Genomic DNA, 17,068 nt, shown 5'->3' with positions numbered 1-17,068 from the left:
TTGCCAGACAGCCAACCTATAGACCAGGGGTCAGCAACCTTTTTCAGCCATGGGCCAGTCCACCGTCCCTCAGACCGTGTGATGGGCCGGACTATATTTTTTTTTGGGGGGGGGAATGAATTCCTATGCCCCACAAATAACCCAGAGGTGCATCTTAAATAAAAGGACACATTCTACTCATGTAAAAACACGCTGATTCCCAGACCGTCCATTGGCCGGATTGAGAAGGTGATTGGGCCGCATCCGGCCCACGGGCCTTAGGTTGCCTACCCCTGCTATAGACCTACAATTGTTAACAATAACACTCAAAATACTATTTTGAGGTAGATGCATGTCAGATTCAGAGTATTCTCACCTTTAGCACCTCAAGTTCCTCTTTATTGGCTGCCTGCTGCTTCTCCAGCCTGCTACTCAACTGAGAACAAATCTAGGAGGAGATAATTTTTAATAACATTTATTCTCAAGGAAAAAGAAAATTTAACATATTTAACCAAGGTGTTGACATTTCCTCTTCTTTTAGCATCTTGAAAGCCTTTACTCTGTCAAAGGTCAGTCGAAGTGATTAGGATACTAGAGTCACTTCCAGACTATCAGTATTTTGGGGGAGGGATTCAATCGCTTACCAGAAATTTAGGCTTGCACAGTTAAAATGGATTAAAGTTTTCTGTCACAATAGATCCACTTTTTAAAAAGAGGTGACTTTTTGCAGCTAAGAAAGTGACAGAGAAATTCACTCAAAGTTTGGGATAAACGATTGATTAATGGTGAGATGTAATGGGCAAGCAAATCAGGATGAAAGCTCATTGTTATATACGCTCCCCCTGCCCAACAAATCAGAATAGATATTCTGTAAAGACCAGGTGAGGATGAATGCTTAATGAACAGGTAGTGTGGGTGGGCCCTAGGTCCGAGGAGAACACAATCCAAATCCCCACTCAGCCATGAAGTTCACTGGGTGATCTGGGGCCAGTCACTAGCTCTCAGCGAAACCCACCTCACAGGGCTGGGGTGAGAATAAAATAAGAGGAGAAGGGGAGGCAATCAAGCAGGGACTCTGGCTACAGGGGGCGCAAGGAGCATCCAGCCCCTCAATATTTCAAGGTAGGGAGCTGAGCCCCCCAATATTGAGGGGGTCACCATCACCCCCTGCCCCTGGGCGAGCACCAACAGGGGCGGGAGGTCAAAAATTGCTACCCGCCAACTGAACAGACCTGCCGGCAATCCTGTGATGAGGGGGCACCATCAGAGCTGAAAGCTCCAGTGCATGGTTCTGGAAGGCAAGCGCTCCTTCCTCAGACGGGAGGGAAGCTCCCCTGGGCCAGCCGGAGGCAACTCTGGGCAGCAAAGACTTGCAAACTTGGACTGTCTACTGTTGGGCTTCCCCCATCAGAAAGGCCCGTGTGAGGTCCTCCTCAGCAGGAAAGCTTTGCAGGGGAGGGAGAGGGTGGCAGGGAGACTAGATCCTGTTGTGATCTTTCCGATCCATGGGCAAAAAAGAGGGGGAGACAGAGCGCAAAAGAGGGAGGATTCCCTGAAGCAACCGGTGCTGTTGTGGTTGGAAGGCTGCAGCATTTCAGGAGTGACTTTGGTTTGGGCACTCGAAAACTACCCAGAAGTGTGTGTGCAAGGGAGAGAAAAGGCCAGGAGATTGGCTGGGACTGGGTTAGGCTGAGTCTTGAGAGAGCTACGGAGCCTCCCCAACTATCCCCCCCCCCTCTTTTCTTTTGCCCATGGTTAGTCTGAATGTCTGATAAAAGGTGGATTAGGAAGGGAGTTGAGAGGCACACCCATAGCGGCTGCCAATTTGAGTATTTTTGTGATTCACGTGTAAGAGGCTCAGGAATCGCTAGCTGCTGCTTTCTTTCAGCGCCGAGAACAGCTACAAGTGCAGCTCCTCGCTGCCTGCCTTCCCCCTCCTCTGAATAGCCAAGCAATGTGCATGCAAAGAGAGCCACAAGTGGCATCCTTAGGGTTCCTCTCCAGCCCAGGTGGGAACGCTGGGCAAATTCTCCCCTCCCTCCCACGCTTGCCAGCGCCTTCCAGGAAGGTGCTCTGGCGATCTTCAAAGTGACGCCCACATGTCTTGGCAGGCCTGGCCGACGGAAGGAGGCGCATTGCGTGATCCCCCCCCCCCCCCGCTGTTGGGCCCAACTCAGCGCACCTGCAATCAAATATGCTACTTTGAATTCTTTGGAAGAAAGAGGGAATATTAATTAATTAAATCAATATAATAAAAGTCACTCCCTCACAGGCCATTGGTGAGAATTTGCAAGTCTGATTATTAGCTCTATAAATTAGTATTGACAAACTCTCCTCTTAACATTTGGCACGGACTTGACTGGCAGGAAATACAAGCTTGTTCCTGAATTGTGAAGTGGGTGGCTAGCTATTTAATTATAGGTATACATAGTTACTCTTCAGAAACTTACACATAGTGAAAGCGGAGATGAAACATAGAATCCTAGAATTGTAGAGTTGGAAGGGACCCCAAGGGTCATCTAGTCCAACCCCCTGCAGTGCAGGAATCTCAACGAAAACATTTCTTAAAACCCATTACCTGTTTATACTCTGCAATAATGGCTGCTGTCTTCTTTATCTCAGATTCTGCCTTCTCTAGCTGTTTTCTGAAGATCTCTTTTAACTTTTAATACAGAAGGAGAGAAAACATATTATCATTAAAGTTTGAGGTATATCCCAGACACTTCATTAACTAATTACTTTCTGAAACATACCCTTTATCAACAATATTATATATTCTCACTTCTCAACTCTCAATCTTAACACTTTATAGCAACAGTTCTAACCATATCTACTCCAGAAATCAATTCTACTGAATCCCATGGGGTTTACTCCCAGGCTAGGATTGCACCCATAATCCCTAAAGTCTAGGGTAAATGTTTCCTATAATTATTTGCTCTGGATTTTGAATCATTAGGAGTGTGTCTCTGGTGCAATGTTTTCTCATCAAAGATGGTGGGAGAAATTCAACCCTGTGCTAAGGAGATCACTCTCTTCTTCTCCCCCTGCATGCTGTTCCAGGGCTTCTCCTGCCCCAAGCATACATTAGATGTTATAACCTGAAGAATTCATGGCACATATTAGGCAATCATTGGTCAAATATATTACACGCACAAGGATATTCACTTCACATGGATTAGTCACTATGGTGTAATTACCTTTTTATATTGTTGCACTCAGTAGTAAAAGGCTGCATACCTGACACACCTTACTCTTTGAATGCATATTTATGTCTAGAGTTGCAACAGCAATTCTAAACAAACTATAGCCTTAGTTGTGTTCATTTATCCAGATGGAGCTCTCTTTTCCACACTTCCTTTTGTCCCACTGCTTTCTCCCAGGTTAAACTGCTCTTTAGTGCTCAATTGGAGCAAAAGTCAATTTGGGCTTTTCCTGGGTTGCCATGTGTTCCACTCTATTGGTAAAGATCAGGTTTTCCCTTGGAAAGGACCAGGGCAAGCAGAAAACCGCTTGGACCCAGGCCTTCCAGGCATGGCGTAAGTGGAAGTGTGGACGAGCCCTTCATATCCTTTTCTGAACAACAGAAATTCCCATTGTTTGGCATACTTTAAATTAAGGAAGGGGAATCTGTAGTCTGGAAGAAAATCTTGACCTATCAAGGTTTAAAATTGGGCCGTGAGGCTATTTTCCTGACACCACACCCCTGTCTTCACTTTGATGGGCAGGGTGACATCAGCTTTTGGGCGGGGTGTGTATGTGTTTCAACTGGCTACGCACATAGGGAAGAGGTATGCACAGCTAAATCTGCAGGATTTAAACCCCCACATTCTCTGATGATTGGGGCGGGGTGTTAAATCCTGATCAGGCTCCTACAGAGAGAAGCACTCTGGTTTCCACATCAGCTTATGAATAGAGCATTCAATCCTGCTGGCTGCTGCTTCACTGACAAGTTCTCTGCAAAACAAATCCCTTTCCCCCACTCCCAGGTCAACTTTGGCAGGTGGGCAAATTCATCCACCATTAAGACACCAGACAGTTGGCAGGTGGATGGCCCCACCTACCTGTCAGTACTGGCCTGCAGAGGGGACGGGTCTAATACACCAGTGTGAAACCTCCATTCATCGGCTGGGTAATTCACATGAAGTTGTCGGATCAAAGCATTGGAAACATGCACATGGTTGACCCAACACATTTGGTGCCCAAGGAGAAAATTCCAAACGGTGCACTAATTAACATGAGGGACAATTTGCTTGGAAATTATTGGAGAACTTCCCAGGGAATTGCCTACCAAGGACCAGGTGTTGCCTCCTGTTCTGCCATTATTAATGGTGCCCAACATCAGCACAAGGGCTAAACTTGTTCCCACTGTTGCTAGTGGAGGTCCCTTGAAATGCAATCACCTTTGGTAAGGCAATTTTTGTCTGGACCGTGGCAGGGAGATTCCCTGAAGCTATTTATTATGAACACAACTACATCCAGTGTAGTGTAATAATAATAATAATAATAATTAATAATAATAATGGTAATAATAATTTTCCTGGAGTAGTCCCTGCCCCTCACAACCTAACCTGCCCCACAGAGTTGTTGTGAGGATTAAATGAGCGGGGAGAACTATGTATGCCACCTTGAGCAACCTGGAGAAAAAGGTAGGATATAATGCAATCAATCAAACCATGCATTTTACATCGAGCTTCTAACAGGTCTCTCATGGTCAGGCTGTGAAGTGTGAAAGTGCCAGTGATTGTTCACGGGGTCTTTAGTCGAAGTTCTCTATTTTGCCCTTTTGATACACCATGTTTAAGCATTCTGCATATAGATTAGTTGCCTCCTCTGCTGATCACTGAAACTATTCTTACCTGGGCTGTTTCTTCTTCCTGTTTCCTCTTCTCCTCTTCAGTCTCCACTAGTTTTTGTTTGGTCAAAAGCAGCTCCTTATTCAAAACATCTGCTTTGTCTTCAGCCTGAGAATTCAAAGAAGGTCCCAGTTACACAACTCTGGCTCTTAAACAATAACAACACAATTTATCTGAGCCTCTATATGGAGCTACCAATATCAATGGAATGTGCACTCCCCTGAAGATGTGTGAATATCTGCATAGAGGTGTGTGCTTGTGTGTATCTATGTATAGACTTGTCATCTCTCTTGGCACTTTGAAGATAAACGCTTACAACATTATGATATAATCTATATGCAAATACTGGGTCCAGAGAATTAGCCTCCCACATCTCTCTTTACAATGACATCTACACATGGGTAGTCATCTGATCTTTCATTTAAGTTAATTAAACATGCAGAAGGCTATTGGAAAGAACAGCGTCGCATCCTTTGCTGGCACCTGGGGCACACATGCAGGCACCGGACGGGAGCAGGGACAGGGGGTGAGGCGCAGAGGGTGAAGAAAACCTGCTACGCCAGCCTTGCCCTCACTGCTGCTGCTGCTGCTGCTGCCAGGTGGGCGCAGGGCAATGAGGGTTCACAGGACCACGCTGTGCTGCCTGCCCACTCAGGGGGGAATCTGCCTGGCCGATGCAGTCCTTGGCGGGCACATCCTCCCAACACTGACCAGGCGAGGGGGGTGGGGACATGGCAGCAAGGCCAGGCCAGGCCAGGCTCCGGGGCCCAGAGGCCCCCAGCAGAAGTTAGGGTGGAACAGGGATCCCTGCAAGGGGGTTTCTGGTTCGCACCCCCTCAAAATCATGCGTTTGGGGCTACGGCCCCCTGGCCCTGCCCACGCTACACCCCTGATTGGAAAAGCTCCTATTGGGTGAAACATTTACTTTTCTAATATCCATCTCTCAGAGACATTTATTATAGAATGGGTTCCTCATCCTCAGCCCTCCAGATGTTCTTGGCCTACAACTCCCATAATCCCTAGCTAGTCAGGGATGCTGGGAATTGTAATCACAAAACATCTGGAGGGCCGAGGTTGAGGAAGCCTGGTCTATACCTTCTTTTATCCAGGTACCTGTCTTCTCCTGGGCTTAGCCCAAACGTGACATGTCTTAAGTATATGGCAAGCTGTTTCTCTGAAAGTGGGGGAATGATTGGCCTTCATGAACTCAGGGGTGCATAACCTTTTTCACCCTGAGGACCACAATCCCTCATGGGCCATGTGGGAGCTCAATGGTAAGCATGGCCAGAAGGACTCATTTATATCTGCAACCCAATGACATAGTTCTTTTGGTACCTCAAAAATATAAAATGCTATGCATTAAAAACATAAAAGAACTGTTGCAGCATAAAAATTTCCCAGCAGTGAGAGAACCCTAAAACCAAATTTACAGTTTAACTAAAAATGCACCACATACAAAAGTTCCAATTTTAAGATCCCATAGTTTAAAACAGGGAGACTAAAAAGGTCTTCATTTGGCAATGAAAAGACCACAAAGAAGGTGCCAGGTAAGACTCTCTGGGGAGGTTATTCCACAGCTTGAGTGCCATCACCAAGGCCTTCTCCCTAGCAACCACTAAAATCACATGGTGAAAGAACTTGAAGATGGACCTCTGAAGAGGATCTTAAGGTTTGGGTAGTTATTTACAGAAGGTATGGATCTTGCAGGTAACCTTGTCCCAAGCCATTTAGGGTTTTAAAGGTTTAGGCCAGCATTTTGGAACACTAAATACAGTGGTGCCTCGCAAGACGAAAAGAATCCGTTCTGTGATTCTCTTCATCTAGCGGTTTTTGCGTCTTGCGAAGCAAGCCCATTGACGGATTAGCGGATTAGCGCTATTAGCGGCTTATTGGATCAGCTGATAAGCGGCTTAGCGGCTTAGAAAAGGGGGGGAGGGGGAAAAAACCGCAGGAACTCGCAAGACATTTTCGTCTTGCGAAGCAAGCCCATAGGAGATTCGTTTTGCGAAGCACCTCCAAAACGGAAAACTCTTTCATCTAGCGAGTTTTCCGTCTTGCAAGGCATTCGTCTTGCGGGGCACCACTGTACCATTCACAAACATGAACCACCCACCCATAATAATAATAATGTTTGTAATTCTACTCTCCAATTGAAAACCTAAGACTGTGATTTCTCTAATTTCGGCTCATACCTGCCTACTGATGAAGGCTTTTCTCACCTGGTCCAAGTCATTCCGTAGAGCAATTTTGCTTGTGACAAGTTCATGGGCAAGGTCATCGTTCTCTTGCTCAAGCCGCATGCTGGCTTCCTGTAGCCTGCGGTTCTCCCTCTGCAGAAAGAGAGGAACCACCAAAACAGGAAGTTAACTCTTGCCAATACTGAAGAAGACACAGAGTAGCCGTGCAAGCCATTTAGCTGAAGAAAGGAAGTTTAGAAAGTGCTACTAATCTGAGTCCATAAATAAAGATATGTTGTTCACAAACATACTACGGAAGGTTTGATTGGAACCTAAGACTTGGTACAATAGGGAAGGATTAAGTTCCACTAATCATGTTCACCTTATTCGGCATGCAGCCCCTTGTCCGGTGATGATTAGCATGTGAAGCAAAGTGATTTTGCCTTGTTAAAAGCCTGCAACCACAGTGTCATTCCTTGTCTCTTGAACTTAAATAACTAGGCAGAATAGAGGGAGCACTAAAGGGACAAAAGTGGAACTGGACAAAGTTGAAAACCCTCTTTAAAACTACAAAAACACCCAAATAGCAGAAGAGCAATAAAACTAAAAATTCAGTAAGTGCTGTCATAATAAATATTAAACAGTTTTAAAAGGCCTGGGCTTTTCCATTTGGTCCTTGTTCTCCTCAACAAATTTGATGAACACACAACTTGCAGATTGTGAAAGAAGCAAGGAGAAAGTAAATTCCTTGGGTATGCAAACGTCATAAAGCAGAAGTAATACAGGTAAGGTAAGACTGCTGCTTTAAGGGAAACAGTGAAGCAGTTTCAAACTCTTCTCATGCAAAGCCTGCTGAGGAGACAAGAAAAGCACCGCTGCTAATGTTCTGTTGTGAGGAACATCCTGAATCAGGTGGTGTCCAGAACCACTCACAGGTGTTCTAGGGATCATGAACGCACTTGCGGTAAACATAGAGAAGAATTCACTAAGTCATGCCTCCGGACACAAAAGTGCGCTCTATATTTTTCCATAGCTTTCTTCCTGAACAAGACCATATTAGAATGTTGAACCCAAATAGCCTGTACTGAAGTATTTTTTGTTGCATATAAAATGTAGGAACAATATGACATCACTCGCAATTTATGAATGGACTGCTTACAGGTGCAGACTCTGTATGGATAAATGCAATAACATTTGGAATGAGTTTATACAAAATGTTGTAGGCTATTAATATTTACATAACCCTAAGCCAATAACATTATACCACTTTAGACAAGAACGTATGGAAATGTCATATATATTTTTCTCTTTTTTTCGAACATTTTTGCTTTTATATGTATCTTTGATGTTGTTTTTTCTTTTTTTTTCCTGTATCACTTTTATTCCTTTAATTGAAATCACCTTAATAAAATATTAATATTTTTAAAAATGTAGGATCATCCCGTTGCTGGATCTGATGAAGATGTGGAGATAGGCATCTAACAAATCCACTAATTACAAAAAGTCATCTTTCAAGAAAGTTGTCATGATGGATTTGAGAGTCTTCATCCTCAAATGCTTCTGGTGAGATGAGAAACTTGTTGAGCCACTAGATCTGAAATCTCCAACCTTTTGTGGCACCAAGAAAGGAATAGACTCCAGATCTCTAGACCAGGGGTCGGCAAAATTTTTAGCCATGGGCCGGTTCACTGTCCCTCAGACCTTGTGGCTGGCCGGAGAAGGGTGGGGTCAGCTGGAAGAAGAGGCAAGAGGGGCAAGTAGTCCTCCTCCCCACCCCCCAGCCCCACCCCCAGCCGCTGCACTTACCTTCCCTGGGGCTGCCACCACCACCACCACCACCACTGCTGCTGCTGCTTCTCGTGAGTAGGCAGAGCAAGCTTGTCTGTTCTACTCCCTGGCGCACAGGAGCACCAGGGCAGCAGCGGCGGCAGCAGAGGGAAGATGAGCGGCGTGAAAGGGCTGGCTCCGGAGAGGGGCTGCTTAAAATGTTCCTCAGCCAGCTCAGCCCAGCCCCCTTCCTCCTCTAGGCAGGGCAGGGAGAAGCCAGGAGGAGGGAGGCGCCGCCGTGGTGTGTGTGAGGGAAAGGAGAAAAATGGAATAGCGCAAGGAGAAAAATGGCGCAGCCCGAACAAGCAGAATGCCCACACTGATCCACAGACAGTCCGCAAGCCAAATCATGAAGGCAATTGGGCCTGATCCGGTCCCCGGGACTTAGTTTGCCGACCCCTGCTCTAGACTGTAGAGACAAGAGCTATTCTTTTGACATCCAGAAGGTGCTGATGGCTTCTAGCCCTGGCTGGTGTTTGGATAGATTTCATGTCCTTGGGGAGGTCATGAATTTATTTCTGGGACAACATGCATACTCCATTATGTAACCTAGAGAGACCATCTCCCAGACCTATACTTCAGAACTAGTTTGATGCACAATAAAGCGTCACCTACCTTTAGTTATGGGCAGGGAGCTGGTGTCAGGAAGAGGAAGATTTATTCTAAACCTTGCTGAACATAGCAGATGTGCTTGTCCCTGGTTGGGTCTGCATGGAGCTGCACCCAAACCCCTGGGATAAACTCTGCTAGAAGTACTTCCCTGAAGTCCCGTTCTTTGTGCAATAAGCCTGAGTGTAAAGACTGTCACTGTTTTGGTTCTTTTTCTTCCTTTCTAGAGTAGACTATGCCTTCTTTTCATCTTTACTCTTTCTGAGCACTAGATCAAATGCCTTGCCAAACAGCTTTGTACCTGAGAAGGGATGCTCCAGCCAGCCTGGACTAAGAACTGACTGGTTGCCCAAGTCCTCAGTCATATGTTACTCCTGGCCACCATGTTAACTGTCAAGGCTTGAAACTATAACTTGAGGGTACCCATGAGAAGTGTCTGCCATGAGCACAGAAGCCAGTCCAATCTTCTCGAGACCATCCTTAATCACCTTGGACATACCTTCCAGCTCCTGGAACCACATAGAATAATAGAATCATAGAATTGTAGAGTTCGAAGGGACCCTGAGGATGATCTAGTCAAACCATACGAAGCTAGAGCTGGCAAGCAAAGCCCAGAAGGCAGTAGCAGAAGCTTCAAATCTCCTGTGAAGACACCTTGACCATCTTGTCATAAGGGTCCTTGGTCTTCTCTTCCCTTCTGCAGAGTGACAGAAGAGGCAGGCATATGTTTATAGAAAGATGACTTCCTGGAGGAGCTAGATGATAATGAGCTCAAGGGTGGAGACCTCCTGTTCCTTTTGTGGCTAGTGTGCTCCCAAGGATAGTGCTTTTGCTGTTTCCTGCTGGAACTTTCTAGACCCCAAACTGGAACAGATATGGCTGCTCCTCCCATCCCCTTCCAAATACAAAACCAGCCAGGCTATTTCAGGGGCAATCATTCCCCTCATCCAAGTGAAGAATTTGGGTGTAACTCACTACCCAGATCCAGAGGTCTATTGGTATTGGGAATAAGAGCCTCATATCATGAGATGCTGAAGAGCCAGCCTGCGAGGACTGCAGTGCTTGGCCTTCCCCTGGCACCACTGTGTCCCCGACACATCTTTCTGGGATTTCATGTCTGCTGCAGTTACCCCAGCAGCCCAAAGCTCATGTCTGGTCCCTTGGCGTGGGGGGAAGCTTAGAAAAATAGAAGCATTTTTTGGAAAACATATCACCCAAAACAGCTCTGACACAGGTGTGAGTAGTGAGAACTAGCCTGGCCAGTGAGATTTCTCCTATGGTGGGTGGCCTGACAGCCCCAGAAGGGGTGAGGAGCCTGCTTGCTGTCCCATTGCATCAATGGCATGCAGTCTCTAATGTTGACCTGCTCTGTTCCCTGTGCCCCAATCCCTAGCTGTGAGGTGTTGGGTGGTGTAGAGGGGGAAATGAAAAGGCAATAATAATAAATCAAGAAAGGAAATATTTTGTTTTACACTGGTGACCTTGAGTAGCTCACAAAGAAGCCCTGATAGGTCTGATCTGGGAGGGCAGAGCAGCTCCTCCACCTAGAGAGGACCGTCCTTATTGGCTCTGCTGCTGTCCTGGGGATGGGGCTCATCCTGAAGGTTTGGAACACCCTTCAGGAGCTCCAGGAGAATTCTGGGACTCACTGCAACTACTTCTATAATTAAATTGTGAAGCTGTGGATTGAAGCCCAGCATGAGATAAGGGAAGTGGGGAAATTGTGCTACGATGTGAACTCAACCTAACACTAGCTCTTCCTGAATCTATAAGGCATACTTCCAAGTGCAGCTGTAAACTAGAGTTACACCTAAAATAAATAAGTAAACATCCACAACTGTTTTCAGCCACAACACATAAGAAAATATTACTTAAAGAAAGCTAGCTGACAAGGGTAGGGAAAAGGCTCAAGCGGGCAACTCTTTTGCCTAGGGTAAAAAAGATTCCAAATTCTGTGTAAATTGTGGACTGATAACTGTAGCAATGGGACAACAATGGGACGTTTCCCTTATCTCAGTGGAACTGGGAAGAAATAAGCCACCCCTTCTCACTCACTGCCCCCATGGTGAGACTGGGCTTTCCCACCCCATAAATTTGTTTAGAAAAAACAAGATATGCAACTGACGGCTAAGTACTTAAGCGCACATCTCCTTGGGTCCCCATTTCAACTCTTTGCAGCCTTGAAGGGAGCTTTTCTTCATGAGCAATAGTTGGCTTTACACCCTTTGTTATCTGCTTACCAAAAGCTTTGGTGTTGGCAAAGCAAGCAGCACAAACGTGAACTTCAGATGCCTTGCTATTCATTTACAGACAAGTGAGCAAGCAAGCTGTGTGGTAGGAATTGCAGTGTCCTCCCATTCTACACTATTTTTTAAAAAATGGTCAATTTTAAAAATAGAGGTGCTGTAGCAAATGACTGAATGAAAGCCCTCTGGTCAAAACTATTCTTTTTCTTTCTTTTTTGGCTGATGGTCACTATCAAGCTGCCTTTACTCCTTTGTGCTGCAGAATTAAATCACTGGGTATGATTTCAACATCCCACCCCCACCCCCCAAATGTTCCCCTAGGGAGGAATTATATTATGTCAGAATGAGCCCTTGCTTTCTGCAAAGGAGTTATAATTCTTCTTGAAATAATCGTTTTTAAAATGCTTAAATCATGAGAAAATTGAGAACCCCAGAGGGAAAAGAACTTAAATTATGCATCTCAAGGAATACACAGGTTAATTCTGTTGCTTCTAGGAAGTTTTAGATTCACTTTAACTATAACCCACTTGTAAATACTATTACATTCTAGAAGAAAACATTTATGACCATGCTAGCCAATTTAAGATAGATATGTAAACAGAGACTTCTTGTACTAATCCTCCAGTACTAGCTACTATTACTACTACACCCCCAATCCAAGCTGTAGCATTAATAGAGGGAATGAAGTTGAGGAAATTGCTTGTTATGAGCTGTCAAGAAGGACACTGCATTTCCAAAACAGAGAGAAAAATATGTAATACAGTAACACAGAGATATAAAACTTACCTCCATACAAGTCACAGAACAACTACTGCTTTCAATCATAGATATAAAGTTGAGAGAGAGAGAGAAGTAATCCAGTGAAATTTAAATATCAATCAACAACAATTAGGAAGCAGGGGAAAAACCAGCTTGGGAGCGTACTCTGTGAGGGGGTTTGGCTTTTTCCCTTTTCCTTTTAAAAAGGATATAACCTCTTCCAGCTGTGACCTATTAAAGGCAACATTTGATTAAAAAGAGGAAGCTTGAAACAAGAAGACAAGTTCCAACTCAGGAAGGCTGCAATACGCTTAACTCCACCCTCAACTATCCTCATTCAGCATAGAGAATGAACATGTAGACTGATGCAAAAAGATTACAGTATTATTCCTAAAGCTGGGTGTAACTCAATGTGTCACACCCCTTGCTAAACGCCTTCATTATACTTCATTGCAACAGAGCGACTATTTGGACACGGAGTTGCTTCAATATGGGTAGTTGTTAAAATTAGTAAGAAAACCAGAACCTTGGATATGTGATGGTTTGAAATGCAGCCAAAAAGGAGGTTAAACATAAGATAAATTATTGCAAGCCATTAAGACTGCCAAAATATAAAAGCTAAAGTTAGACTATGTGCTTTGTGGAACACATCACAACGTTTTTCCACTGTGTTGTCTGTTGCTGTGAGTAATTTAAGCACACAGTCGTCCAGAATGCCATTATTTAGAAATTGTTCTTCAAAAAGAAAAACGGCATTCAATATGTGATTCTTTTTTCCTACTCTTGCAGTCAGGGAGAGCAGCAGCAACACAGGATAGAATTTATTTGAGTAACCATATATCATGTGGTAAAAGTGATCAGCTAGGTCTCGCCACTGGACAGGGTGAAATGGCTCCATGGGTGTCTTATTTTGGCTGCCGCAAAGCAAGAGCAGACTGTTGTTTATTATTCTTGCATTTTTATTCCCAGGGGAGGGGAAGAGGCATTTTCAGCTATAGGTGCCAAATAACTGAAATCCTGGAATGCCAGGACCCACTGTTTTACCAAACATGCATTTGTGGACAAATTTCTTTTCTTCCTCCCCCCCACCCCCATATTTATATGGTGGTAAGTGCTGCTGTTGAAGGGACACGGGTGGCGCTGTGGGTAAAAAGCCTCAGCGCCTAGGGCTTGCCGATCGCATGGTCAGCGGTTCGAATCCCCGCAGTGGGGTGCGCTCCCGTCGTTCGGTCCCAGCGCCTGCCAACCTAGCAGTTCGAAAGCACCTCCGGGTGCAAGTAGATAAATAGGGACCGCTTACCAGCGGGAAGGTAAACGGCGTTCCGTGTGCTGCACTGGCTCGCCAGATGCAGCTTGTCACGCTGGCCACATGACCTGGAAGTGTCTGCAGACAGCGCTGGCTCCCGGCCTATAGAGTGAGATGAGCGCACAACCCTAGAGTCTGGCAAGACTGGCCCGTACGGGCAGGGGTACCTTTACCTTTACCTAAGTGCTGCTGTTGAGCCATGAACCATAGTGGGTCCCAGCCCACCAACTGACAACCAGTGAGCCAAACTGACTAGGACTGAAGTTCTGACTAAAAGTCAGCTTTCCACATTCCTAATCCTAAGCATGATTAGTCAGAAGCAAGTTTCACAGAATCAGGGGGCCGCTACCAGTAAAATATGTTTGGAATTGTACAAGACCAATATATTTTGGTGTCAAGGTGGAAAATCCAAATGTCACACCTCAGAACCTACTAAAACTTTCTCCTGTACAAGTCACATTTAAAATGAACTTAGGCTGTACAGCTTCTGAATACTTCAACCTTACAATTTGATTGGTTGCTTTAGATCACACACTCAAAGATCTGGGCTCCCAGTGAATCAAGAGAGGGCAGGCTGATTCTTATGTCTAGCTGGCAGCTTCCAAATTCTGAGGACAAGTGCCTGGACAGTGTAGTTGCTCCTACAAGACACTAGCTTAAAGGCTTAAAAGGAGAGTAGTGGTATTAATACCCAAGACTGGAGCTATGGGTGATGTTTTACCCCTTCAAAGGTAATAGAGGACTCTGCAACAGGAGGGTTTGGTTAACACAGGATATACATGCTTTTTGCTCAAAGGCATATTAATCAGTGATGGTGTCAAAGTTCAACAGTATCTGGCTACCAATGCAAATGTTCCTAGTTGACAATAAGCATAGGTTTCTAAAAATCAGGTCATGCCAGACAAATCTCTTTTTGTTGTTGTTCTTGGAGTAACAAGCTTGGTGGATCAGGGGAATGCTGTGGACTTAGTGTATCTTGATTTCAGGAAGGCTTTTGACAAAGTCCCCCATGATATTCTTGCGAGGAAGCTGGTAAAATGTGGGTTGAACGAGGTAACTGTTAGGTGGATTTGTGGCTGGTTGACTGACTGAACCCAAAGAGTACTCATTAATGGTTCCTTGCCATCCTGGAAAAAAGTGACAAGTTGGGTGCCACAGGGTTCTGTCCTGGGCCCGTTGTTGTTCAACATCTTTATAAACAACTTGGATGAAGGAATTGAGGGGATGCTCATCATATTTGCAAAGTGGGAGGCGCAGCTAATGCCGCAGATGACAGAATCAAAATTCAATTTGACCTTAACAGACTGGAGAATTGGGCGCAAGCTAACAAAATGTATTTCAACAGGGACAAAATGTAAGTTTCTGCACTTAGGCAGGAAGAACCAGATGCACAAATAGAAGATAGGGAACACCTGGCTTACTAGCAGTACACGTGAAAAGGATCTAGGGGTCTTGGTGGACTACAGGCTTAACTTGAGTAAAAAGTGTGAGGCAGCAGCGGGGGGGGGGGGGGGGGAGCTAATGCTATTCTAGGCTGCATCAACAGAAGTCTAGTGTCCAGATCAAGGGAAGTAATAGTACCACTCTATTCTGCCTTAGTCAGACCACACCTGAAATACTGTTTCCAATTCTGGGCACCACAATTTAAGAAGGATGTTGACAAGCTGGAACATGTGCAGAGGAAGGTGACCAAGGGACTTGGAAACCAAGCCTTATGAGGAACGATGGAAGGAGTTGGTTATGTTTAGCCTGGAAAAGAGGAGACTGAGAGCAGATATGATAACCATCTTCAAATATCTCAAGGGCTGTCACATGGAAGAGGGAACAAGCTTGTTTTCTCTTGCTCTGGAGGGTAGGACTCGAACCAATGACTTTAAGAAATGAGATTCCGACTAAACATCAGGAAGAACTGTCTGACCATAAGAGCTGGTCGAGAGAGGAACTGTCTCCCTCGGGAGGTGGTGGACTCTCCTTCCTTGGAGTTTTTTAAGCAGAGATTGGATGCCCATCTGTCATGGATGCTTTAGCTAAGATTTTTGCATTGCAGGGGTTGAACTAGATGACCCTTGGGGTCCCTTCCAACTTTACAGTTCTATGAATCTAAGCAAACATATTTCGAGGAAGCCTCTCTTGTTTCTGAATATTGTCTCCTGATCACATCAGAAGAAAATTTGAATCAAGAATATGATGAGCATGTGTCTATTATTTATTGTCTAAGCCAAATGTATCATCATTTGTATTTGTGGAAGGAAAGTCTATCTCATTCCTGAAATAAACATCAGCTTTGAAAAAGAGATACATAATTTACACTCTTAACCCTTTGTTGTCAAGTGCACCCTAACAGCACTGGAAATGAGTCAAAAAACATGCCTTCATCTTCTACAACTACATGCTCCAGGTCAGTCCTCAACCATGAGATGTAAATCACCCTGTGAGTCACAACTCCTTAACTTAATAAATAAAAAAAATCAATGTTTTTATTCTTAATACTTTTTGTGGTCAAAACCCCTGCTGAAATGCCAGGGACAACTGAGAAATAATACACACAAAATACTAGGGGGCAAAGAAACCCTGCAAAATGCTGCTCAAATGGACAAGCTACTCATCAGGCACACAGGTGCATAATGCTGAACCTGTTCCACCCACTTCTAGTGAGAAAGGAGCACAGAGGGCGACAAAAACAATTATTTAGACTAAAGGAATATTTTTTTTACTAATTGCAGAAAAAGCAAATTAGTCACCTTCTGTAATATCAACACAAACAGTATTAGGGACTAATAATACTACAGAGGTTTACATTATTTTAAAAACATAACTTTAAAAAAAATCCAGTTAGAACTTTCCTTGTGATCCAGCAAAACTCAAATCCTGCTTCTGGGGACACTGCAACCCCAAATGTATCTGAAAGTGTTTGTAAGCAACCCACACCCTCAAGCCAGTGGTACCAAGTGGTGAAAGTTCACCTTATGCAACACAAACGAAGTTTATGCAACAAAGAAAGAGCCCACCATTGCCTTATTGAAACCATGCCTCTCCCAGCCCTTTAAGAAGGCATCTGCCTGCGTGTGCACCTTTTCACAGTAAACAAGGATAACTAGTAATATAGCCGTAATACAGGCGCCCTCTGGAGGAAAGATTTTACCTGACCAATGAGGATGTGTGTGCAAGGATTTGGGCTTCACCTTAACTGCCAACTCTTTTGCTAATGGATGTTTATGTAGAAGGGCATGACATATTTCACATTTAGAGTAAACAGTCAGCCCAAACTATTAAGGAAACATCTTCATGCAGGAATCCTCCTGCATTTTTCTC

At 44.6% G+C, this 17,068-nt stretch overlaps 2 protein-coding genes across 5 annotated transcripts in view; both read right to left on the bottom strand.

Annotated features, from left to right (window-relative positions):
* DARS2 (aspartyl-tRNA synthetase 2, mitochondrial) overlaps positions 1 to 17,068 on the bottom strand; it is a 1,012,941-nt gene that overhangs the window by 689,632 nt on the left and 306,241 nt on the right. The gene's annotated exons all lie outside the window — the stretch shown is intronic.
* The window catches only part of RABGAP1L (RAB GTPase activating protein 1 like), a 151,877-nt gene that overhangs the window by 4,004 nt on the left and 130,805 nt on the right, over positions 1 to 17,068 (bottom strand). For all 4 annotated transcript variants that reach the window (XM_083507093.1, XM_083507097.1, XM_083507096.1 and 1 more), the window contains 4 exons: positions 7,052 to 7,162; positions 4,836 to 4,940; positions 2,558 to 2,641; positions 356 to 427 (listed from right to left, as the gene is read on the bottom strand). In XM_083507093.1, the coding sequence (XP_083363219.1) occupies positions 356 to 427; positions 2,558 to 2,641; positions 4,836 to 4,940; positions 7,052 to 7,162 (372 nt within the window). The remainder of the gene's footprint in view (positions 1 to 355; positions 428 to 2,557; positions 2,642 to 4,835; positions 4,941 to 7,051; positions 7,163 to 17,068) is intronic.

The sequence above is a fragment of the Podarcis liolepis genome, assembly GCF_965112155.1.
Source record: "Podarcis liolepis genome assembly, chromosome: 6".
In the NCBI taxonomy this organism is placed as follows: Eukaryota; Metazoa; Chordata; class Lepidosauria; order Squamata; family Lacertidae; genus Podarcis; species Podarcis liolepis.
This window is presented reverse-complemented; position numbering and strand designations above follow the sequence as displayed.